Source organism: Monopterus albus, unplaced genomic scaffold (assembly GCF_001952655.1).
Source record: "Monopterus albus unplaced genomic scaffold, M_albus_1.0 scaffold89.1, whole genome shotgun sequence".
Lineage (NCBI taxonomy): Eukaryota > Metazoa > Chordata > Actinopteri > Synbranchiformes > Synbranchidae > Monopterus > Monopterus albus.
Window position 1 is genome coordinate 1,625,270 of NW_018127969.1, and position 24,173 is coordinate 1,649,442.

The window sequence follows — 24,173 nt, forward strand, 5'->3', positions numbered from 1 at the left end:
GACGGCCAGCTCTAGGAAGGGTTCTGGTCGTCCCAAACGTCTTCCATTTATGGATTATGGAGGCCACTGTGCTCTTGGGAACCTTAAGTGCAGCAGAAATTTTTTTGTAACCTTGGCCAGATCTGTGCCTTGCCACAATTCTGTCTCTGAGCTGTTCAGGCAGTTCCTTTGACCTCATGATTCTCATTTGCTCTGACATGCACTGTGAGCTGTAGGGTCTTATATAGACAGGTGTGTGGCTTTCCTAATCACGTCCAATCAGTATAATCAAACACCGCTGGACTCAAATGAAGGTGTAGAACCATCTGAGGGATGATCAGAAGAAATGGACAGTACCTAAGTTAAATATATGAGTGTCACAGCGAAGGGTCTGAATACTTATGACCATGTGATATTTCAGTTTTTCTTTTTTAATAAATCTGCAAAAATGTCAAAAATTCTGTGTTTTTCTGTCAATATGGGGTGCTGTGTGTACATTAATGAGGAAAAAAATGAACTTAAATGATTTTAGCATATGGCTGCAATATAACAAAGTGAAAAATTTAAGGGGGTCTGAATACTGTATGTGTCTATGTGAAAATACTGGACTTATTTTCTAAAGAGAACTAATAATCTGATGACCTACTATTTACAGTATACAAAACAGAAGGGCATTAGACAAAACAATGATAAATGGCTTAATCTGACTTAATTATGATTATAAACACTGTTACAGATGAGGATCATATTAGATTCATGACAAGATGAAGACAAAGTGCATCAAGAAAAGCACAACAAGTTGGATGATACTGACAACGACATGTAGCACAGAAACTAGCCCGTGCACTGAGGGGTGATGAATTACACTAATACTGACATGTAATCTACACTGTTTGTTTTGGTGCACTCACAAGATTGCATGTGACACAATTTACACTCCTGCCTGCTGTTTCATACCATTCCACTGATCTACAGGAGGCGGTAACATACCAATGCAACACTGTGCTAGCTACATGTAAACAATGCAGGATTTCAAACACTTAAATATGAGAAGAGGAACACAATGAGGAAGGAAATGCATCCAGAGCATTTTGTTTGTTAGGCCTCAAGGACACATGCAAAGTGCTTAGGTGAGTAGCACAAAAGAGAACAATGCAAACAAAAACTGTGTTTGCAGGAAAACTCTCCAAGGCAATTTTTAACAGTTTGTCGTTTTCCATAAAGTGTTCTCGTTATTTTATCTGCCCACTGTAAATATCCAACACAGTGTGAATAAAGCTTGTGAACATTAAATATCAGACTTGTTCAGATTCAGGATTTCTCAGTGACAGTCACCTCTCATGAGAGTCAGAGCAGTGCCTTTGTAGACTCCTCTGATCCCTGACTCTCTGTACAGCTGTTTGACACAGTCCATGGGCCCTGCGTATTTCACCTGCCCGGTTGTTGCCTGAATCTGTAACACACAAACACGCACTATTTTACACTCACTGTCTCTTTCTCAGGAAAAACCTCTCTGTGAGTTGAAGCAGTTAAACAACTCTGACTTTTTATTTTGTTTAACCAATGTTTTCCCAGGAAAAATCCCACTGTGGTTAACAATCTCTTTTACAAGCGTGCCCTGACCAACACAGCAACATAGCAATTTCCACACAAGAATTTGTCTGTAGATGATTAAAGAGCCTGATTGAAATAAAAGCTCTGTCTTGTGGCGTGTAGAGCCAGCAGCACAAGGGTCATCTGATTAGTATATTTGCACAAACACATGCAGTAACCTCTGACCTGTAAGAGACATTTGATTCGCTCTCCAGGAGCCATGATGGCCGTGGTGAACACACCAGACAGCATGCCTGCAGCAAACAGCTGTGGATACCTGCAGAAGAGTGAAAGAGGCAGATGAACAAGAGAGTCTGGAACATTTCACTGCACAGTACAGCCATCTACGACAGAGCAATCGCCTACGTAAGAATATCATCGGGAGTTCTCTGTTGCAGTTTCTTGCCCAGCCCGAATCCAAAGAAACAGATGGCAAACATGGGTGTGACTCCAATGATCGGGGCTGCCATGCCTTTATAGAGCCCTTTCACACCCTGTAAGGGAAGAGGACAAATGAGGATATGTTAGATTGAGGAAAGATAACAAAGCTGGAACATATTTTATCCTATTTTTTCTTGAGATGAAGGCAGCATGGCTCCTAACCTCTTTGGCTAAGGTCTTTTTGAAACAATCGATGGTTCCAGCATAGAAGAGGCTCTCTCCAGGTTTTGGTTTGGGCTGAGTTTGTAAACGCACCTGAGAGAAAGAGATTGGGTTTGTACTGATCTCTCACACACAGAATCCAGCATTACAGCTGCAGCTTTAAACCCTCAGTAATCAATCACTACAGTTTTCTCAGAGGAGAACAGTATAGAGTAGATGAGACAGTGCTGTTTTATGTAAAGGGTAATCCCACCAAACACCGATTTGAAGTTAAGGTGCACAACAAAAGTTTCTGTATTTTATAAACTACCATTTCTTGTTATGTAGACACTGACACAGAAGTACTGGCAATAAACTGGCACTGGCTAATACACTGGCCTGGATATTTGATCAGTCTAACAAACATAACTGTACGGGCAATGCAGTGATAATGGATGGCAACAGTTCCGCATTCACGTGCGACCTCTGTCAGTGGTGAGCTGAGTTGCATGACTGCAGGAGCCTGAGCGACTCGCTACAGTTTTACACTAAACGTACGAATAACCGGATGCACCCTCTTGGCTGTTTCCTAATGCAAGACACCGAAACAACGAAGACACACGTTGTGCACTAATTACTTTAATGGTGTCGAGTGGATGTCCAGCGAAGACGAGGCAGACACCTCCAAAACCCCCAGCGAAGAAATTCTTCAGCGGACTGATCGGCTGCGGCTGTTTGGACATTTTTATTTTCCAGTCTGGAAGAAAGACACATCAGCGGAGAATGAGTGAAACAGAAAAACAGAAGAAACTGGGACACGCCGAGAAATAAAAAACAAACAACGAATATCTCACCTGCTCATCCGTAGCCCGGTGTACTGCTGTCACTTTTTTTTTTTTTGCAGGACCTTTCACCCACTTACTAAGCCGAACGGGTTTAACAGGTACACAGCTCTGGTACGTCGCGGTTTGGTGTCCGGGTGGAAATACTATGAGTCTCAACAACAGATTTTACCTTGAAACTTGAACAACTTGTAAATAAATAATCAATAAATATGTAAATTAATAAACCACACACACTATATATAGGCTGATATTTATGAGAAGAAACAAAACTGCATTTCATACACATGAAGTAAAGCTGAAGATAAAATGCACTGATTTAAATTTAAATGCAAAATCAGAATACAGATTCTTTGACATTATTATAGCAGTCTTTTACTGTCCTTCATTTGTTTATAGAGCAGCGCCCACTTGCGGGTGCCCACGGGTGTTAGTTATTGAAGTTTTTTTTTAAATTATTTATTGGCTGTATATTACATTTTTCCATCATTTTAGCACAACCTGTCCACATAACTTTGAATTAACACAACTTCCCTTTCAACAAACCACCAGACCACACCCACTGTTAAAATATAGCTTTATTAGTTTCATTATAGCGCAGTCGTAGCACTTTTGCAGCCAATAACAATGGAAAGGAGACGCTTATCTCTTTCTCTCACACTCTGTAACCAGACACAAATAATCAATGAATGAACTAAAATTTGATATCATATCTGGATTGTGTCCACCTTCTCAGAAACTAGACAGAAGAGCCATGCCAGGAACAAAAACAGAGAAGTTAAAGTGTAAGATGGGAGAACATCATTGAACATTATCACAGAGAAGAAACAAGGAAAGTATAAGACCACAAGGAGATAAAAGAAATGCCCTATATTTCCTCTTCCTTGTCACAGAAGCATTAGATGATGTGAAAATCAACAACACTGGCTAATGTTTTATGTTTTCAGACAATAGCTGTGGAACACATTTCCCTCACATCAGCCAAGACTCAGTATTTTACAGCAAGTTGTTAGAAAGCCTTATTGCAGCACAGTTAGGCTCAATGTGAATGCAGCATACGGACAAAAACCCATCAATCCAACTGACATTAATCTGTAAACCGTCATCTGACTTCAAATGCTTAAGAAGCTTTGCATATGTGCAGTGCAGAGCGATCACCTTTAAATGTTTGAAAAGCAGTGACGAGACAAAAGTACCAGACTGAGAAAACTGCAGAGTCACAGGAGAGACTCAATATGTAGCAGCGAGTTACTCAGCTACAAGCTTGATACTGATAACACAGGTCAGCGTGTGCTTTTTCTCACAATGATACTACACTAGCTCAGCTTGTTCTACTTGATTCTAATTTTAAATATGATGAACGAGGGGGGTGAATGGCAACACACGGTAGTTTGGTCCCTCTATAAAGGGTCAGAGTATTCCCACAGCAGTTTGTGTAATGGCACTGTTATTTGACCATGAGCTCAAATCTGCTGTTTCATCACAAAACTTTACTCTAAAATCTATTTGGTTAAAGTTATTTTGGTTAGAATAAGGTTTCATCGTGGATGCTGTTACTCTATTTTCAAAATACTTGGACTATAGTTAGCTCAGGTATGATTTCTAATCTAATTAGAAATTACAATTCACTGTGAGAAAAGGTTATATGTAAGGTTTGGCATATATTTGGGGAATTTTTAATCTCAGAGTTGACTAAACCTTACAGGTTTTTGTGTATTTGTCATATTTTTCTCTTCTTGATGCACACCACAAGTAAAATAAAACTCATCTGAGAAGGGAAAACCTGTACAGGGCTGGCACAAATGCATCAAACATCAGTTCTTCTTCTTTTAAGCTTTATTGTACCTCCCTGCAGCAGATGGGAGCAGACTACAGTGTGTGAGCATTATACTGATATGATTAGTTCTGGTTGTCACAGATCTGGGGGAACTCCTTGTAGATCTGCTGTATAATTAGCTTATCCATCTGTTTTGCTGTGGCACTCCCTTCGTCCTCTCCCGGATCATCCTCCTCCCTGAGAATCCTCTGCAGCGTTCCCTGGAGGTCAGACAGGCGGTGCTGGTGCTCCAGGTAGTCAGTCGAGTTCATAATGGAGTGCATGAGGGAGAGATACTCCATCCGCAACTTCCCAGGGAGGGGAGAGAGAGCAGAGAATCAGACATACTCACAAGTAGTTTATATATCAGAAATAGCATGGGTTGCAAGTAACTAAGTACATTTACTCAAGTGCTGTACTTAAATACAATTTTGAGGTAGCTGTACTTTACTTGAGGATTTCCATTTCAGTTATTTTTACTTTTCTCCACTACAGTTTAGAGGGAAATGCTGTACTTTTTACTCACTTCATTTATTTGACAGTTTTAGTTACTTTGCAGATTCAGATTCGTAATGCAAAATACTAGATATTAACAAACACTATATTCACTTTTGAAACTTTGTTGAACAAACATGAACTGAACCTGTTCACAACAGCATCAGATTCAGTAGAGTTTAAGTATATTTAAAGCATGAACGTAGTACTTCATCTTAAGTAAAGAATGTGAAGTGATACTTCTACTTGTAGTGGAGTACTTTTTTGAAAAGTACCAGCTCCATTGAGTATTGACTTTGTGTCCTTGTACCACCTCTGAGAAGCAGCATCATGAAATTCTAAGAACAGCAGCTGTGCAGTGCGTCAGTGTCTCACCTTGTCTCCAGGGGAAAGGTCAGATATTTGTCGAACAGCGATGTCAATCATCACCATCATGTCAGTGCGGTAGAAGATGTCTGCTGTATATCTGCTGGCAAAAACATCCTGCAGAAACTTGAGCACAGAGTGCGGTGCAGGCGGGGTGTGTTTGAACATACACACAGGGTCGTCTGAAGAGGAGAAAACGTGAGTAAGAACGTGAAGAATATAAATGAGGCCACTCAGAGAATATTTATGAAATGTGACAATCATTGGTATTTTACCGCCTCTGTTCAGAAGCAGCAGCACTTTCTCTGACAGGATCTTAACATTTTTCTTCTTAAGCTCCTGCATTATCACGTTGTTGCTGGGTGCTGGGTGACACAGACAGGACACAGGCAAACAGCACAAATAAGTATTCATAGTAGGCAGTTTTCTACCTGAGCTGAACCAGGTATAAACAAATCAGAAGTATAGAGTTCTGCCCTGCAATACTGCTCCTATAGGCCTATGATAGTGTGCCAGGTTGTACGACACTACAACTACACTACTTTCTGTTTTATTTGGTGCACATTTGGAGCCACTGAGCTGGAGTTAAATTCCTTATGTTTTACCCTACTTGGCAATAAAGTTTATGATTGATTGAATAATTAACTGATCACTTTTGCTTTTGTTGCTACAACAGATCAGTGTGTCTGCTGTGAGGATGTCCTTACTCGTGTGGTGCAGGTTGAAGGACAGCAGGAGGTTGAGGAAGATGTCAGGCAGCTGCTCTGTAGGATCAGAGGGATGGCCATCCTCCACCACACCCAACAGGAACTCAACAAAGTCAGCATTCAAGTGTTCTGAAAGCAGGGAGGGTCAGGGGGGATTATCCTGTTAATACTCATAATATCCTTTTAATGCATGTATCTCAGGCAGATTTGTTTATCTTGGTAAAACCTTCCATAAGCTGTCATGAGATGGAAAATGCATCGTCCTGAAACTAAAAACAAAGTTGATTTGTTCACCAACAAAGCTCTGTGTTTATGTGCCTAGCATCATATGCAGAAATTAAATATTCTTATATTATATGCCACTGAAATGTTATTATTTTGCAGCTGCATTATATAATATAAGAACGACTCATCCTACCATAGTGACGATATGGCAGCTGTTCGCCCATTGAAAAGATCATAGTCAGTACCAAGGCTGTGTAACACATCTTCTGATGTTCTGAGGAAAGAAGAGCAGACAAAAACAGTAACTCAGAGTACCTGTGGATACTTCAAGTACTTACAAAAGTAAAGATTTTCACCTTGTGTGTCAGTCTGTAGGTCTCTGGCCAGCTCCATGGGAAGGATAGAGTTGAGGAGGGTGGAGATGAGAGCAGCGTCCAGGCTGCACATCGCCCCGAACACTTTGAGCAGCAGCAGCCGCAATGACACACGATGCTCCTGCACAGTCACATGACGGCAAGAATGAGCTAACATCAACCAAAATGTATGCTGAACATCCCCACCACACAGCCCCCATTCAGACCATCTTTGAGTGTCTTACAGTATTTAAAAAGTCCTTATTCAGTGGTATCAAGCTGGTATGCAACTAAACCAATAAAGACAATAAGAAGATCATAGTCAGTACTATTATTATTATTATTATTATTATTATGTCTTTCTATCTGATAATATGAAACCAGAGAGAGCACATTCTCATAGTCATTGGCCTTGCACATCCTCTTACACACCACTGGATCTGCATCAGTCTGAGAACAGAAAAATTGATTTTTAACAGCACTGACATTATTTAACATCATAACTACAGTAAGCAAATTCATAATCTGTTCTACAGTCATGGGCCCTGGGTACACCACTAGATTAGGAAGCCTATTTACAACGCATCTGAACATCCCAACCCTAATCTGAGTGTCAGTCGGGTCAAGTGGAGGGTTTACCGACTCAGTCCTCATCCACACTGTGGGATGTGTAGAGCCTCTGTGATCAAACATGTCTGGTTGTGATAACACCACATCCAGACAGGTGCTGTGCTCACATCACAGACTCAATAAGCATTAATAATGAAAGAATATCAACTTGAAAACAGTTTTGTCCATATAAACTTTCTTTCATATTGAATTAGTAGGTACAGTACTTGCTGAAAGAACTTCCCCTTTGCATGTTTTTTTTTTGTCTGTGCATATCAACTTTTAAATTCAGGCAAGATGGCTGAAATCAATCTCCTGATATTAATATGTTTTTCCAGTATCACTATGCATCACATTATGGCGATAGTAAACAAGTTAGGAATATCCATTTATCGCAATTCAGTAGTAGCCTGTTTCACTGTTGTTCATTAGGCAAAACACAATATGATGAATTATCACACTCATATTTTGGATCATAAGTGTTCTGGTAAGATGTCTTCTAGTTTGAGTATATTTCTGACTGAACTATCTGTGTGCGTCTGACTTTACAGGTATGACACAGACGGATGCCATCTGACGCTTCATCGATCAGAAGACAGGCACCCTGCAGATGGATATGCTACAGGAAACAGAGGCCACACACAGTAATAGCCCACTGCGTCATACCAGTATCTTCAGCAGCTCCTCCAGGTAGCAGGCGATCAGAGCGTGGTCTTCATGAAGTGCCCAGCTACGCTGCTGGGAATCTTCCCGGTGGCGGACGAGGTCACTGAAGATCACTTCCAGTCGCTGCTCATCATGACACACCTGGCCCTGTGGCAGACCCGAACTAAAGTCCTACAGAAACCAAGAGAATTTTAAATATATTTTAGACATTTACAGCAGGACAGTGTAGGATTTGCTGTAGCTTTAGCTAGTAATAGATTAGTAATAGATTTTTTGGCCACCTGGGGACCAAACTGTGATAAACTGATAATAGCTAACATGTTAGCAAACAGTTGCTTATTTACACATCCAGAAGATACAGAGAAACATTATCATTCATTTGGACCTGCATTTCCAGCCATCTAATAGGTCTAATCTTCGCTCTCCTTTTAGCTCTCCTCCAGTCTCCAAAAACTCCTAAAAATGTTTCTCCTTATGCTTCACTATATTAGCACACTAGCTAATGGCTAACATTATTTTTCAGTGGGTTACTGTGGGCTCATCTGGGCTTTTTTGTTTAACAGCTGTCTGCTGCTACTAAAAACAGCTTGATGAGAGCAGCGAGCATGAAAAACCAAACAATACAAAAAAAACCCCTGTAAACCTGCGGACCATAAAACTAAGCAAAAAACGAAACTGAGAGATGCTAAAAAAAGCCTGAACTGCAGAGTCAGGTGCTCTAGTTGAGTGTCTCATATCTAAAAGCACACCAACGATGCTGCCAGTAGACCACAGAGCATCTCTTTACTTAGATGAGCTGGGTCAGACGATGGAGGCAAAACCTTGCTCTAAATGCTGTTTGCACTGCTCATTACCAAGAAGAAAAAGCTGAAATATCTGCCAGTTATTTCATGCTTGGATGAAACTGCAAAACCTGCATTTAATAACAGGAAATGAGTGAATGATACTGTGATTCCTGTCCCTCTTGTTTAAAAATGACTGAGTAATGTTAGATAATGCAGAATGAGCTATAACATCCTCCTTTAAGCTGACAAGCCTCCAGGATGCTGAATCCACATGATATAATGAAAACAAATCTGACCTTGCTCTCCACCAGTGAGAGGAGAACTTGCTCCAGAGCGGAGGAGGCCTGAGGTAAAGCGGTCTGCAGATGGCCAACCACCACACCAACAGCTACCCGCGACAGCTCGTAACTCAAGTCGGTGTTCTTCCGTACCAGCTCGATCAGTTCAGCCCCAATAGTCATGGGAACCGGCTCAGAGCTAGTGGGGCTGCAAGGTGGGCTTTCAGCAACAGAAAGGGGGGCAACAGGCCAATCGCTTTCCAGCTGGTCCTCCACAGCAGGCTGTGAAGAAGGGGTGGGCTGGGGAGGCTGCGGAGCTGGGCTTTTCTTTGCAGGAGCTGGCTGAGGAGGAGAGTCAGAGTGCAGCGCGTCTGAAGGTGGCGCAGGGGCCTTCATACGGGATGGCACAGGAGGAGGGGGGGTGCTGGAAACACTTGGCAAACTGCTATCCAAGGAGACCAGAGAGCGGGAGGAGCCTGACTCTAAAGAGGTGGTGCTGATTGAGAGGGAGGGGGCAGGGGACGGAGGAAGCGAGGACACTCTGGAGGGGACCTCCGGTTCTGCTAAAAGAGAGGGGGAGCTCCAGTTACAGATAGGAGAGTGAAGAGGAATGACCTGACTAAGAATAGAGTATGTTTGTGAAGTGTCGAGCTGCAGCAGGTAGCATCAGTGAAACCACTCCACTGTGCAACACTATCATATGTTTACAAGTCAAGAGTGGAGGGATTATAGTGCGTGTTCCTGCTCCTGTTCACTGACCTGGACGTCGGCTGTTTCTCTGTTTTTCAGGGGGAGGAGGGGTGATCGGCGCTGCACGCCGAGGCTGAGGAGGCACCTGGAGGAGGGAAGGCAGGCAGGGCTGGATTACCAGCTGGGTAAAGCAGGCAGCTGTCCACAGACCCCAGACACAGAGGGGCCCCAAAAGCTTCAGGTCCACTGTCATATCAAATGAATTTTGGTGATCTGGCTCATTGCAGGTGTGAATTTGCACCAGTGGAGAACAGTATTTTGTCCACCCAACAGTCCAAAAACCACATATCACATATTCAGTTTACAGTGATACAAAACAGAGAAGATCACACGGGAGAAGCTGGAACTGTGAATAGTGAGAAAGTCCAGCTTCTACCATGTCAAATGTCATCAGTACAAATGCAATCTTGACCTACTGAAAAACAAGAGCAAAGCCAAACATGAACAATTCCAGGATCACTATATCTTACCTAAGAAAAACACTTTAACAAAACCCATTGAACACAGCTAAAACATGACAGGTGGTGCCAACACGATCATACTGTCTGATAGAGCTGAGTGGGAGGCACTCGTGCACAGTACGGTTTGTTGTGCGCTCTGTACTTAATAAAGACTGGGAGATGATATAATGTACAGAGGTGTCAGTACAATCCCAACAGTGAATCTGAGTCCTGGGGCCCTCTAACAGTTAGTTAAAAGGGTACAATGAACTAAATATGGGGCAGCTTGGTTACATATAGTGTAGTTTTGTGTGTACTGAATGTGTTACCTGGTAAAATCCCTGTTCACCCTGCATATTATCCATGCTTCCTGATAATGGCATGCTTCCCTGTCGTCCGTAGTCTCGGTTAAGGCCGTTGGGTGGAGGAGGAGTCTGACTGAGAGATAACTCACTGCTGGAAGACGGAAGCCCCTGTTTATGACTGGAGGAGGAGGAACTCCGTCGTGCAAGGGTCTCTTTTCTGTGATGGATCAACTTTCTGTGACAGAGGGGGGGAAAAAAGGATTCATATACAGGATGATATGTTATTATGACCATGTGCATTTTCAACTCACTGTAGAACATCTCGCTGTTCCAGATTATATTTGCCTCCATTCTTTAAGGCCACATTGTGGATGCCTTCAATTGCTCTGTCAATTGACTGCAAAACTTCATCCTGCTCTGGAGCCTAGCAGACAGAAAGAGAACATGTAGAGGGTGGAGGTGAATGCACTGAATATTCATTCATATGGTAGCATGCAAAATTATTAAACTTTAAATAAAACGATGGCTTGGGGACATGTGTGGCTCCAGGCAGAACCAAATTAGAACAGTTCTATAACAAGAACAGCCTGTAGACCAGTATCACGTGTGTTTAGATTCAGCCTCATTGAACCTCCACAGCCAGTGTGATTAGCAACAACAGGAGAGAGCATTCCTGTCCTGACAGTGTTGGATACATGCTGTGACTAGTTCACTGTGAGTCTGGATCTCTGGAAAAAGGAGTCTCCCCACTGGTGAGCACGTCACTGAGAGAAAGCTGTGTTGCTACTTATTAAACAGTAAAAAGGGTAGTTGAGGGTAATTCTTCCTATGATGGTATATTGTTTACTTGCCCCTTGCTGTTGTCTTGCATGGGGATATTTACATGCACATTGAGAGCCGCTGAAATTCCTTGTGTTCAGCAAAGTTGATTCTGATTCTGACTCTGATTCTGATAAGAGCCGGTAGAGACCTGGCAGCAGAAACAGTGGCTTTCTGTGTTGGTGGCCTCGCTGGTCTTGTCCTCGGATGTGTCCTGTATTATATCATCCAATCCTGTCACATCCTTTCCTGACTCTTTTCCTGTCCTATCCTGTTATCTCCCCTCTGTCGCAGCGAGCAGATGCAGAGTAGAAGGCCATGGCCCTACATAATGCAACCCTTCCAATAATGTATGGGTTCTTCTGTAAGCACGCATTTACTTTCTAACAATAACAAGCAGCCAGTTTCAACGAGGCTGCGCTTCAGGCTATTCCACGTACGGTCACACTGGATCTGTCTCTCTCGATCCCATCAACTTAAGCCTTAACGTTACTACGCACTCACTCTTCACCTCGGGATGCTACACGGTCGCCGCTTAAATTCGCCGGGACACAGAGAAAACAAGCAGATCAAAAAGTAGCATTAACCTGTAATTTTTCGATGTATGAGGCGGGGATGTAGCCGGTTTCCCCCGAGCTGCAGCGGGACCCCAGCCACCAGTGTTTGTTGCTCCTCTCCAGGATTAAGAAGCTTTCTCCGGCCGCGAAGTGCAGCGAGTTGGGCTCCGTAGATTGGAAGGCGTACAGAGACCGGTACATGCTTTAATAACACTTTAACACGTCGATATGGGCCGAAACTGTCAGAGAAGCGGTGTCTGAAGGTATTAGACCCCGAGTTGAAAGACCTGCTCTGCTGAAGATGAGTTAAAGAGGTTCTGAAGGCATGGCCACCGCTGTCTATTTACAATGCAGATCGGATCATCTGACCTGCGGCTGTTACCAGTACACACCGCAGGGGGTGCTGCTGCACCCTGAACACGCCCCCCAGGCATTGTAATCGAAGGCAGAGTCGACCTGTTTCTCTTGATTGTTGTTGCTGTTGCTGCAAGAGTTCGCAAAATATTTAATGATCCATTTCTAAAGACACTTTTAATTTGCATGTTGTAACTTGTATATAGTCTGCTTTATGAGTAATTAAGATTTAGTAATAATCCATTAGAGAGCAATTGTATAACATCTCAGCTATGGTACACAGTACAAACTCCATTCATGTATTTCAGACTACTTGCTATTATTTAAATACCATTAAACAAGTGAGCACTGTTAAAATCAGCGGAGATTATGTTGGACCTGAAATGAACAGTGTTCGACTTTGCGTTACACGACACCGGAAACAAGCTCCCGGTGTTACCCAGAATGATGTCCCCCAGCTTGTCTCCGGTTGGTTTTTGGTTAGTTCAGTCAACATGGCCGGTGCGACTTGCGCAAAATTCCTCCTTCAGAGCTCAACACGGGGCTTTCTCTTCTCCTCCAGGGCAGGGATTCTCCTCTCAAGGTAGTTTGTCATTTAGGGCTTGTTATTTGTTTAAGATGAATAAGCTGGTTGACTTTGTGTAGGAGACAAAAAATGAAATGCTTTGCTTTCACAGAAGCTGGAGATCTTGGATACAAGTTGCATGTTGACTAGATGCAACCGACCATTGATGTCTCTTTGATTAATCCACTAGTCATTAGAGGCAAAGTTAGAACATAGGAAATAGTACAACTTTTGGCTGTATCTAAAAACAACTTCTCATGCTGTACATCTACAAAACAGTGTATGATAACAACCAATTAAATAACAAAATATTTTATTTTTGGTGTTCACACACTTAAACTGTTTATACCTGTGACAATTGATTACTTGTTTTCTGAAGATGCATGTATTGTTGCCCGTGGCAGATTAGTTATGTGTATGTAATGTGATGTTTGTTTAGCGCTGTTTTGTGCCTGATATAAATGTGATTAATCAAAACAGGGAATAAAGCAATGTTGTAGGAGATCAGAACACTGTACAGGTTTTTACCTTTTGCCGTGATATATCCTGCTCTGTCCAGCGGACTCTCAAACATTCCCATTTGGGATAATCCCTAAACTGGTTTGCAGATGAGACATCATCACTGGCTCCATCTGCTGGAGTCATTCACACTTTCTTCTGGTCAGGTCATCTTGAGTCCCCAGCTTGTGAGACAGCAGCTGAATATAAACAGCACTGCCTTGCATATCAGAGACACAGGATTGATGAACTTGCTCACATTTTTCTAATAGTCAAGATAAATTGTGAGAACAGACTGAAATTTGCTGCAGCTCTTTAGACAAGGAGAATTTTCTTCTTCTTCTTCTTCATTTATCCCTTGCAGAAACAGGCCTTAAGCTGCTGGTGGTCAGCCCTGTCCGTATGTTGGCATTATGTTTTTTGGATTTTAAACTGGGACATATGGCAGCCGTTTTGCAGTATGGCCTGTTTTTGTGAAATTAAAGTATTGCAGAATGTACAGAGATAAGGCCATAGTTACAGAGTGTGATTCAGGCCCACGGTGTTTCAGGCCACAGCCATTTTGTGTAATAATAATAATGACAATAATAAAATGATCACTCTTGTGTACTTAGTGTATTATTGGCTCTAACTTTGTTTCCATATTTTGTTCCAGCCCTTTTCTGTCCCGTGCTCATAGATTGGATCCCACTGATGATGAGATGTACCAGCGTACTACCATGTCCCTCATGCAGAAGGAGCCAGACAGCGGGGTCATGATCCACAGCTACAGTTCCGGAGGATTCAACATTAATGGCAACAAGGTGTTTGGGCCCTGTGCTGTGCTGCCTCCGGCTATCCTGCAGTGGAATGTGAGAGAAGTATCTGAAGTACCGTCACACACCATAGTTTGTTGCATCCTGTGCTGCTTTGTATTTCATTTAAACAGCTTTCTGTGTGGTTCTTACTGATTCAGATCTCTCTTTCTACAGGTGGGCAGCTATAAAGACATCACAGAAGACAGTGTATCACTCTTCCATATGCTTGAACCAAGAATAGGTAAAAATAAAAAATCACCAACATACAGATGGGTGGTAAAATCAAGAAAAGGTTTTTTGTGAGGTCAGTGATCCTTGGCCTAGTTTAAAAGAATCTGAAATGATTCATTTCATTCGGTTGTTTCTGGTGGAGCGCGTTGTCTAAGATGTAAGTCTAAAATCTCCCATAGATGTGTAAATGAGTTGTGATCTTAGAACATGATTGACATCATTTTCATTCTTGTCAGACTGTTCACTGAGCCTTCATGCCCCATATGGAAGCATCAGTATGTTTCTCCATGCAGTTATTCAAAGTTTGCCTTGAGTTCATCACTCATCTAGGTTAATACAGGGTGTGTTTAACTGTAAAAACATTTCCTAATGCACGTCACTTGTCGTTTATGCAGAGATTCTTGTACTAGGCACAGGTGCACGGCTTGAACAAATTAACCCTTCAGTCCTTACTCTACTCAGGAGTAAAGGCATCGCTGTGGAGGTGCAAGACACGGTAAAATATACCCAGAATATCAGTGTAGTAAATTTCCTGTGCTTATCCTGCAGGCATGAAAGACTTACATTAACAAAGAACTGACTTTTTTTCATTCTCATGTTTTTCAGCCAAATGCCTGTGCAACCTTCAACTTCCTGACGAGTGAGCGAAGATTAGCAGCTGCTGGTCTGATCCCTCCACCTGTGAGCACAGCCTTGGAACTAACACAGGAGTGAGTGCTGTGATGTCAACAGAAACACAGACTGAGGTCTGTGGATGGAGCTTAAATGTTTATGAATCACGTCGGGCCTGTAAGATGGTTTCCTTCTGCACAAAGCTTCAAGAGGAACAAAAACAGTGATCTTCACCTTCAGTATTTGATTACAACAGATATTTTATAACAATGAGCTGTCAGTGCTGTTGTCATCTGTTGATCTGAGGTAAACTGAACATTGAGCTAACAATTAGAGATTTTTCACACAAGTAAAAACAAATGTTTGACTATAGTTTCATGTATCAATACTGTCAGATTTTCTATCTAGGTTGGTGTGTGTGTCACAAGTGCTCAGGTCAAAGTATTCATACAGGACACAGTGATGGAGAACTACACTGTAATAATGTGCAGCTGTACTCTTGTATAGGAGTACTTGTGTGTGTAAAATATGTATTTAATGTGTTATGTATAAGAAACAGTAACTATCAGACATTTAATGTTTTCACCAACAACATAAATGTATAATAATACTAACATAGTGTGTTATTTTTTTTATTAGTTTATTTTAAACTGACACTGAGTAGTTCCTGTCTGTGCACAGAAAAGTAAACTATGATGTTTCAGCTCTTTGCCTGAGGTGCTGATGGTGACTGTCCTTCATCTGAATAAGCCTCTTTACTCTGCGTGTCTGTCTGGCCTCCTGCAGCACTGCCACCGACAAGATGCCCGTGTGCAGCATATGACATAATTCAGTTCCTTTGTTCTTCTTGCACATAAGCTCCATAGATGAGAGAATCCACTAATCCTCTGCACATTACTGTAATTTATATCACATCATCTGCCAAGGTGCCACATGCCCATCATCACTCTGAATGCTTCAGTCGTTCACATGCAGGGTACTGCTTTATTACTTTTACCTGCTGTTCCTGAAAAATAGTCAAATTAGTCTAATTATTGGTGCTTTAAAAGATATATATATATTTCCTATCAAACTGATGCCTGTGAGGTCACCTCAGTCCATGTGAAGAAATGACGTATCTATCAAAAGTGGATGAAAATGTTCTGTTACATAACACAAAAACCATATGCTTATGATCTTATATTAATAAAACTACTAGCTTCAGTAATGGTTAAAGAAATATTTTTCTCATAGCAAAACAACAGGATTAACCAAAGAGATGCTTTCTAAACTATTACTCAGCAACATTAGGTTTAGCAAACAGTACAGAGGCAGTTCTGTTCAGTTCTGTCTATGCTACATGTAGTAACGCCCTAGCTGTACAGTTGTGTTGTATAGTCATCCATTATATCACTCAGGGTCCCAGCTATTGAATGAATTGGTCCTGGTGTTGAAAGCCTTGGTCAGTCGACATCAGAACTGTGTGACTGGTGTCTCTGAGCTCCTCTGAAGTGGAGCTCTGCTCCTGTGATCCGGCGGTACAGGTCTGTGATGTCCTCACATTCAGTCTCAAAGTGGTTTGTTGCATCATAGGAGCGGGACACAAATATCTAATGAAGAAAGGACAGAGGAGAAGTCTGTCACCAACACTGCTCTCACCACACTACAATCCTCTTTTGTAGTAATCTGCTCATTACCTGACTCTTACTTCCGTCTTCATTGGGAACTAGCAAATTACTGATTGAAATGAATCTGGATTCAAAGTGGAAAGTCACCAGTTAAACATTGTGTAAAATGGAATTTAACTGACACAACCACAAAAACATAAACAGTAAAATTATCGAGGTAAAAGCATCACAGACTTTTGCATGATGGGTTCGAGGAGCTCCAGTCCAGGCTGCACCTCTTTCTCTGGGTTGCTGGTTTCTGCGGTTGCACTCACTGTGGCGATGTACATCCCCTCCGAGGCCACGTTGTGAGCATAGGACACCACAGATATGTAAATGTCTGCTTGGATGAAAGAGAAGAAGTAGTTCATGCATTATAAGTCAGTGTGATCAACCAGTCGACACACTTCCTATGCTGTATTAAATGACCTAGTAATAGTAAAATGATTACTTGACTTATTTTCAGGCTTTGACAGACCTGATTTCCTATTGAGCTGAGTCTGAGGGATGATGATTTGACAGGAGCTGGCCTCATGGGTGTTTTTAACTGGGTGATTTAATAAACAGATGACCCTTATGACACGGCCCATTTTCCTCACTCGGCTGGGAACGTAGCTGGGATCACAGATGAGTTGTTTACAGTGGAACAGCTGTTAAGAAGAGAGAAAGGACAAAGAAGCAGGACAGATAATGTAAATAAAACATAATGATTTGATTCCAAGTGATTGCTAGGAAAAATGACCTCCATATCTGGGGCAGTGTCGGGGTGCTGGGAGTTGATGGTAGACTCTGCACCAGATGTAATAAGTAATCACACAAACAGTTTTTCAGAAGCAGAAATCTGAGTAGTTATTTAGTTCTGAAGGGAAAAAAACTTCAGGAAATACTGATATATTGCTCAGAACTAGTGTCACTGTAACCTGGCAAATCCCTGTGGTAGTTCGCCCAGCCCATACACAGGGTAGAGGTATGGACTGGTGTTGTGGCAGGACAGAGACTCAGAGTACAGTTTGATCCCTCTGATGGTTTCCACACAGGGTTGGTCCAGGTAACTACAGGGACACCAGGAGACAGGGAGTGACATCAGGCAAGTTCGGATCAGCTGCAGCCGTATCTGGTTTACAAAATGTGCCTGTGACTAACCTTTCGCTGCCGTGTAACGCTATGGCATGGCCTGTGAACTCCATAACATCTAGTCCCAGGTCAAAGTGGCAGAACAGGTCCCGTGTGGTGGTTCGGTTAGGATCCATGTCCCGGTAGGTACGAGGGTTTCTCTCATCAAAGTTCAGAGCGAAGAGCAGCAGCTTCCTGAATCTTCTCTTGTCAAACATGCCCATCAGATCTGAAACATTGTTCTTTCTATTAAACAGAACATGTATTGTCTTTAAAAACGGCAACAACTTTGTGCGTTACCTGAAGCATGGGCATCTTCCTCTGTGGTGGGGACTTTGTGCACTTTTCCTGCTTTGTATACATAACTGCCTTTAACAACTTTGAAGTCCAGATACTGAGTAACCTCAGTGTGCAACAGGATTTTCACCAGCTGACCTAATACAAACAGACAGCACTCTCGTACACTACACTAAAATAATGCAAATAAACGCACTGCACAAATCACACTTCAGAGGAATGATACTAGGTTCTCACCACTGGCAAGGAAAAATTTGGGGATAAGATCGATGTTCCACTCTCTCCCATGGCCCATGAATTTAGCAGGACGTGGCACCTTAAACCTCTTGTACAGCTGTAAATGTAGAAACACAGTGAGCCATAAACACCACAAGTCATCAATGTAGCACATCTTTGAAATTTTGTGAGTCTTTTGTGTTGCTGTTTGTGTGACCACACCTCCTCAAGGGAAGAAATGGACGCGCTCTCTCCTCCATAGTAAGGATTCTTGTCGATGTGAAGAACCTTTTTCCCACTTAGAGACATTAAACCAGAGAGGACACATTCCTGAGAGAGACAAGGGTGCAGTTAGTTAGTGTGTCCCCAGAGTAAGACTAGCATAAAGATGTCAAAGTTAAACTGTTATAAGTCCTTTTACCATGATCTTAGAAGGTCTGTATGTGGATTAGCAAGACAAGTGTGAAAAATACTGCTTCACTTCTGTCAAGAGGAATTACAGTTTTGAGAGAAAATTAAAGGCCTAATTATTCACTGTGGAATAAAAAATATCCATGATGAGTGATGATTGAAAAACATGTGAAATTCTTTTATTCTCTTACCTTAAACATAATTTGGTTTGTTCATGGGACTATGGTTCTGAATGTTTTACAAACTGTAAATGAAGTACTATCCATTTCTGTGCTCTAAAGAGGCTGTCTGAGTGAATCCACAGTTCTACCCAGTAAACTGAGAGATGCGTGTTAATTCCCTCATGTGCCTCACACAGCAGGCTACATATTTTATATGAAAGACATTTTCTTACCTTAAGTCCAGTTCCAAGCACTATAATATCATATTCCTGCATTCCAACAGTCTCTGCTTGTTTCTCGCTGCCTCTCGAGCCCCAGTGCTTTTTGTGGCTACAGCCTGTTGCAATATTGTGTGTGTGTGTGTGTGTATGTGCCTGTGTGTAGAGAAGGAGAGACACAGGTACAGTATGATGATGATAAGTGACAGTAATTGCTTTGTGTTCCCCTTTACAATAATCCTCTTAAGACTGACACATACAGCAGCTGTCTGTGTGTGTCTGTCTGGTATTACTCACACTGTGAGGACTGAAACCTCTTCACACTTATACACTGTGGGGCCAAAATCATTTAATTTTAGAGTGTCAACTGAATGTACTGTCACTGTAAAGTCCCACGACGAATGAAAACAAATGTGTGTGTGTGTGTGTGTTCTTGTACTTCCTATATAGTGAGGACCAAAATGTCATTTTTTGTTTGCTACAGATTGAGGAAATCTTTGGACATTTGCAAAATTTTAGTTGGTCCTCACTTTCTGAAATAGTTTTTGAGGGTTAAGACATTGTTTTAGGGTTCAGGTTAGAATTAGGCTTAGGTTTAGGTTAGGGTAAGTGTTATGGTTACTGACTCCAAAGGAGAGCTGCACAAGAATTCCTATATGCATAGAACGTCTGTTTATGCATAAATGGCAAATAAAAATCTTGACTTGACTTGGTTAGGTATGCTGATGGTTAAGTGTTAGGGTAAGGGGTTAAGGAATGCATTATGTCAGTAAGTGTGCTCACAAAGATAGAAGTACAATTATGTGTGTGCATATGAGAGGGAGGCAGGGTTATGTATTAATACAATAAGTATTAATACAAGTATCCTGGTACAAGTAAAAGTCCTTGGATACACAAATAAAATAAATATACATAAAAAGTATATATATATATGTAAATATGCTGCTCAGGATGGTGAATCTATCATAGGCTAAGCTCTAAAGAACATGTGGTAAAATTCATGCAAAAATGAAAACAAAGGGGGATCCTGTTTTACAGTCCAGAATAATGTAGACTGTAGACTCAGAAATGGGCTGGGTCTGTTTGGACACCTGGACGGCAGAGTTGAGTGTAATAGTACAGAGACACTGGCACATCCTCATTGAGTCCAAGGAACAAAGGAAGGGGGAGAGACCTGGGAGCACTTAGAGAAACTGTTCCTACTAGTATGTACACCTTACTGTACCTGGATACTGGGAGTAAGACTGAGAAGTTGCTGAGATGTCTGCATACGGTGGTAAGAAATAAAGGACCGGTGTGAAGCAGTAACAACTAGCAGCCAGTAGAGGGCAGAAATATGCTATTGTAGCGAGTAGTCGGCCTAACCAAGGAAGAAGAATAGGAATCATAATAATAAGAAGAAGACGAACAAGAACTTGAAGTTGGTGTCATCTTCCTAGTTAGTCATCAGTGACCTGGCTAAATTTTATCACTGTGTGACTAAGCTGAAAGATTTAAAGAAATGTCTTCAGCAAATGCGGTGGGTGGTGAACCTGTGGTGCTTTGGTTTTTATTTTATAATCAATTCGTCATGAATTTGGGTACGCAGTTAAAGATAGCATGCTAATTAACGCTACCGCCTTCTTTCAGCTTCTTCAGCATTACAGTACAGCATACAGACTAACTAGCTAGCTGAGTGTGGGTTTATTTATTGGTGTTACAGCAATGCTAACGTTTTCACTTCTGATAAACTTTTATTCGTTAAAACAAGAAAATGAGGGTTAGGAAGTAAAATTAGCTCAGAATAAAAAAAGGTGTGTCAGGTATTCGCGCCTTGTGTCACATGGAACAGTTTTTGGCTAAAGTTAACTATGTACTTTCACTGAACAAGTTGCAATAAATAAAGTGAATTAATTAAAACCACCTACACAAAAGCACAGAATAAGGGAGCGGACGTTTCTCATTGTTCACAGCAGATTTGAGAATCGATCTAGGAATAATGTTCAACACCACATAGAGAAATGGTTGGTAATTACAAGGTAAAGTTAACTTACTCTGTAAAATCTTTAAACATGGGTCAAGATTATGTGAATGTATTATCAAAAAAAAAATTAAAATAAAAACGACCAGAAAAGATTGATTAGGTGTAGCTATTCGGTTAGTTAATTGTACCAGAAAGTTACTCTTGGTGTTTATTTAATATGATGAGTTTATTTGAATTTATATATGTCATTTAGTGAATAATGTGATAATGAAACAGCTACTTAATGTTATGGTGACACACACTGGGCCATCACTAGAGAAAAGTTTCACCTGTTTGTTTAGTGGAGTCAAATCTAAATCTTTGATCCAGAATGATACCTTTTTATTTGTGAGAGGAATTTATCCTAAATCACTGATTGTTCTAGTTAAAGTCACAAAAGCAATCCACATGTCCTCTAGATGTTAAGTTGTTGACATTTAACTTCAGTTGTTTTTTCATATTTATCTCAGTTTTCAGGTACAGACCCAGATCAACACAAGCGTGTATCTTCCAAGTCTAATCCTGGATTCCTGGAGCGACTGAGTGAAACTGTTGGAGGAACACTTGTTGGTGTCGGACTGTTTTTCCTCTCAGTTTATGTTCTGTTCACCAATGAGGTACTGTACACTGATTCTGTCAAACAGTTGTGCATCACATTAAAGCCCAACGCTGTTATCTTCGGGGTTAAATTGTTGTGTCGTGCGTGCTAACTGTGGCGTCTGTCTGCTCAGGGGCGAGCTCTGAAAACAGCATCTATCCTGGATGAAGGCCTGTCTCTTGTTGTCTCGTTGGGGCTTTACCCCAGCCTCGACCTGCAGAACAACAACCGTTTAGTTCACCTGTCTGCACAGCTGCGCACTTCACAGGTGGGTTGTGTTCAGTTATTGGTTGCAGTTTGAGTTCACTTTTGGGTCAACCTGCTTATTTACATGTTGATCAGATGAAAGTTAATCTGTGTGTTATTGAACTACATCTTTTGTTTGTTTAAAATTATTTTAAAGATAAAAATTGTAACTTATTTTTCCTAAACTGTGGCAGTTCTATGTCATTTGTGTGGAGTGTGTTATTCAGTACACTGTCTGCCTTTGGAATGAAACCTCCAGTCAAAAACAACAAACAGTCATGACCCCTCACAGGCAGCCTTCAAGTCTCAACTACAAACCAATTTTTTTTTCTCTTTAGCTTTTAAACCTGCTCAAAATGTTCTTTTTATTGCTATTCATTCTTAAATGTGATCTTATGTATGTGTGAAGTTTTGTATGCTATTTTTATTCTATTTGTTTTATTGTTGTGTAGCACTTTGGTCAATATTTGTTGTTTTTAAAATGTGTTTATAAAAAGAAACCCCACAAGTTTGTGGGTTAAAAAAAATCTCTACATGGATCCAAGTTTCTGTGGAAGATCATGTGATAACATACAAACAAAGGCAGGAGAGGGAATTGGTAAAGGATTCTTTGTATATGCAAAACTGGTGTTGAATGACGAGAAAACAGTTCAATATGGTGTTATCACAATTTTTAAACTTGCTAGTGTCTTACCTATCTGTATCAACCCAACAATCCAGTATTGTTCAGGATAGATTCAGTGTTTTTCACTTCAGCTGAAACTGGAATATATTTTTAATAGAAGCTTTTGATACAGGTTGGGGTGTAAATAGAGTATTTTCATTTTCAGACATCTTAAGATAATGATATGTGATGATTGTTTTATTATATTGCTGATTTGACAGATGTATTAAGTGACATGCTGCTACATGCACAAAGCCATATCCAAAATCTGCTAACTTTGAATAGCCATCAGTTGAAGCAGTGCAGCAAACTTTACTTCAGTTGACTGATCATCTGCATGTGTTTTTGTAGCCCCTGCATGACCCCAGCTACGGAGTGGTGGTGCAGGCAGTGAAGCTGAAGAGGGAGGTGGAGATGTATCAGTGGGTGGAGCACCAGGAGAGCAAGTGAGTCTGTTGTCTGCATGTCAACACTGAGGGTGGGGTCAGGTGTAAAAACCAGGGGTGGATCTAGAAATCTTTTGATAGGGTGGCCAGGCTGGTGCACAGACTCAGAGATGGGTGGCATGTTTGAAATACATGTAAAAAGGAAATAAAACCCCTAGTGTGTAAAAATGAGCAGCACCACATTATTAAGAATCAAATTGTTTTTTTGTGTAAAAATGAGACAAACTAGCAAACTACGGCTGCGCTCCTTATGTACTCCTGGCTGGGGAGGGTTAGGGTTGGACTTAACTAGCAGGGATGGCACCAGGGCTGGCCAATTACATTCTGCCACCCCGAAGATCTGCTCATGGTAAAAAGGCTGGCTGGAATACAGAATATTATTAGAGTGAAGTGAGTTGTTAATGTGCAATTAATTTCAGAGACTACCAAGAGAACGGTGAAACCAAAACTGAGACGACGTACACTTACAGTGAGTTGTGTTTATCTTGGTTGGTGTCAGGTGACCTGCTCAACTGTGTTTGAAGCTGTATACATTTTGACTGATGTAAAGTCCCTTGATTCCTTTTTTTTAGACACGGAATGGAAATTGGAGCTCGTCAACAGTCGTAATTTTGATAAAGAAATCGGTCATCAGAACCCAAGGTACTCAAGTAATCGTAAGATTATTCTGTTATGTTCTGTGGTATCTGAAATAATTTGTGTACTTCATGTTTAATTTAATCTTTATTTCAGTGCAATGGCAGTTCAGAGTGTGACAGTAGTATTTCCTGAAGTCAGAGCTGGGCCTTTCATCCTGTCTAAAGGTATCTGTCTAAACAATGACATAAACACACAACCTATTATAGAGCCTCTGTTTGTCAATGTTCACATTCATTCATTGACATATATATGACGGACATGGCATCTCCACTTCCCTCCACTATGTAAAAAT

General features: G+C 41.3%; 5 protein-coding genes across 6 annotated transcripts in view; 2 read left to right on the forward strand and 3 right to left on the reverse strand.

Annotated features, from left to right (window-relative positions):
• slc25a20 (solute carrier family 25 member 20) overlaps nucleotides 1-3,100 on the reverse strand; it is a 6,811-nt gene extending 3,711 nt beyond the window's left edge. Inside the window, exons 1-6 of the mRNA XM_020607736.1 lie at nucleotides 3,009-3,100; nucleotides 2,793-2,911; nucleotides 2,176-2,268; nucleotides 1,939-2,066; nucleotides 1,759-1,849; nucleotides 1,315-1,432 (exon numbers count right to left, since the gene is read on the reverse strand). Coding sequence (XP_020463392.1) covers nucleotides 1,315-1,432; nucleotides 1,759-1,849; nucleotides 1,939-2,066; nucleotides 2,176-2,268; nucleotides 2,793-2,897 — 535 coding nt within the window. The 5' untranslated portion in view covers nucleotides 2,898-2,911; nucleotides 3,009-3,100. The remainder of the gene's footprint in view (nucleotides 1-1,314; nucleotides 1,433-1,758; nucleotides 1,850-1,938; nucleotides 2,067-2,175; nucleotides 2,269-2,792; nucleotides 2,912-3,008) is intronic.
• Nucleotides 3,101-3,547: 447 nt separating this feature from the next.
• Nucleotides 3,548-12,619, reverse strand: nckipsd (NCK interacting protein with SH3 domain). Of its 2 annotated transcripts, none has more exons than XM_020607734.1 (13): nucleotides 12,198-12,619; nucleotides 11,103-11,215; nucleotides 10,816-11,026; nucleotides 10,056-10,131; nucleotides 9,315-9,859; nucleotides 8,234-8,404; nucleotides 7,323-7,408; nucleotides 6,962-7,101; nucleotides 6,799-6,879; nucleotides 6,381-6,509; nucleotides 5,949-6,038; nucleotides 5,683-5,855; nucleotides 3,548-5,120 (listed from the first exon to the last, which is right to left on the reverse strand). In XM_020607734.1, the coding sequence occupies exons 1-13, from the start codon at nucleotides 12,366-12,368 to the stop codon at nucleotides 4,896-4,898; spliced, it is 2,211 nt and encodes a 736-aa protein (XP_020463390.1). In that variant the 5' UTR covers nucleotides 12,369-12,619; the 3' UTR covers nucleotides 3,548-4,895. The 2 variants fall into 2 exon arrangements, with proteins under 2 accessions (XP_020463390.1, XP_020463391.1); XM_020607735.1 differs by having other exon boundaries at nucleotides 9,315-9,856; nucleotides 12,198-12,617.
• Nucleotides 12,620-12,808: 189 nt separating this feature from the next.
• On the forward strand, nucleotides 12,809-15,838 carry ndufaf3 (NADH:ubiquinone oxidoreductase complex assembly factor). Its single transcript, XM_020607737.1, has 5 exons — nucleotides 12,809-13,104; nucleotides 14,240-14,435; nucleotides 14,556-14,622; nucleotides 15,008-15,108; nucleotides 15,219-15,838. The coding sequence occupies exons 1-5, from the start codon at nucleotides 12,905-12,907 to the stop codon at nucleotides 15,324-15,326; spliced, it is 672 nt and encodes a 223-aa protein (XP_020463393.1). The 5' UTR covers nucleotides 12,809-12,904; the 3' UTR covers nucleotides 15,327-15,838.
• An 82-nt stretch (nucleotides 15,839-15,920) lies between these two features.
• LOC109964439 (rab GDP dissociation inhibitor beta) lies at nucleotides 15,921-18,838 on the reverse strand (the record flags this gene model as incomplete). Its single annotated transcript, XM_074527653.1, is given in 9 exon segments — nucleotides 15,921-16,813; nucleotides 16,901-16,955; nucleotides 17,066-17,210; nucleotides 17,349-17,620; nucleotides 17,785-17,922; nucleotides 18,014-18,212; nucleotides 18,284-18,418; nucleotides 18,518-18,614; nucleotides 18,719-18,838. Coding segments are annotated over 9 exon segments (1,308 nt in total), but the record flags the coding sequence as incomplete, so codon positions are not given.
• Nucleotides 18,839-20,654: 1,816 nt separating this feature from the next.
• The window catches only part of tmem43 (transmembrane protein 43), a 5,417-nt gene continuing 1,898 nt past the window's right edge, over nucleotides 20,655-24,173 (forward strand). Inside the window, exons 1-7 of the mRNA XM_020607752.1 lie at nucleotides 20,655-20,805; nucleotides 21,759-21,905; nucleotides 22,020-22,154; nucleotides 23,148-23,242; nucleotides 23,662-23,711; nucleotides 23,815-23,884; nucleotides 23,975-24,119. Of these exons, the coding sequence (XP_020463408.1) occupies nucleotides 20,788-20,805; nucleotides 21,759-21,905; nucleotides 22,020-22,154; nucleotides 23,148-23,242; nucleotides 23,662-23,711; nucleotides 23,815-23,884; nucleotides 23,975-24,119 (660 nt within the window). The 5' untranslated portion in view covers nucleotides 20,655-20,787. The remainder of the gene's footprint in view (nucleotides 20,806-21,758; nucleotides 21,906-22,019; nucleotides 22,155-23,147; nucleotides 23,243-23,661; nucleotides 23,712-23,814; nucleotides 23,885-23,974; nucleotides 24,120-24,173) is intronic.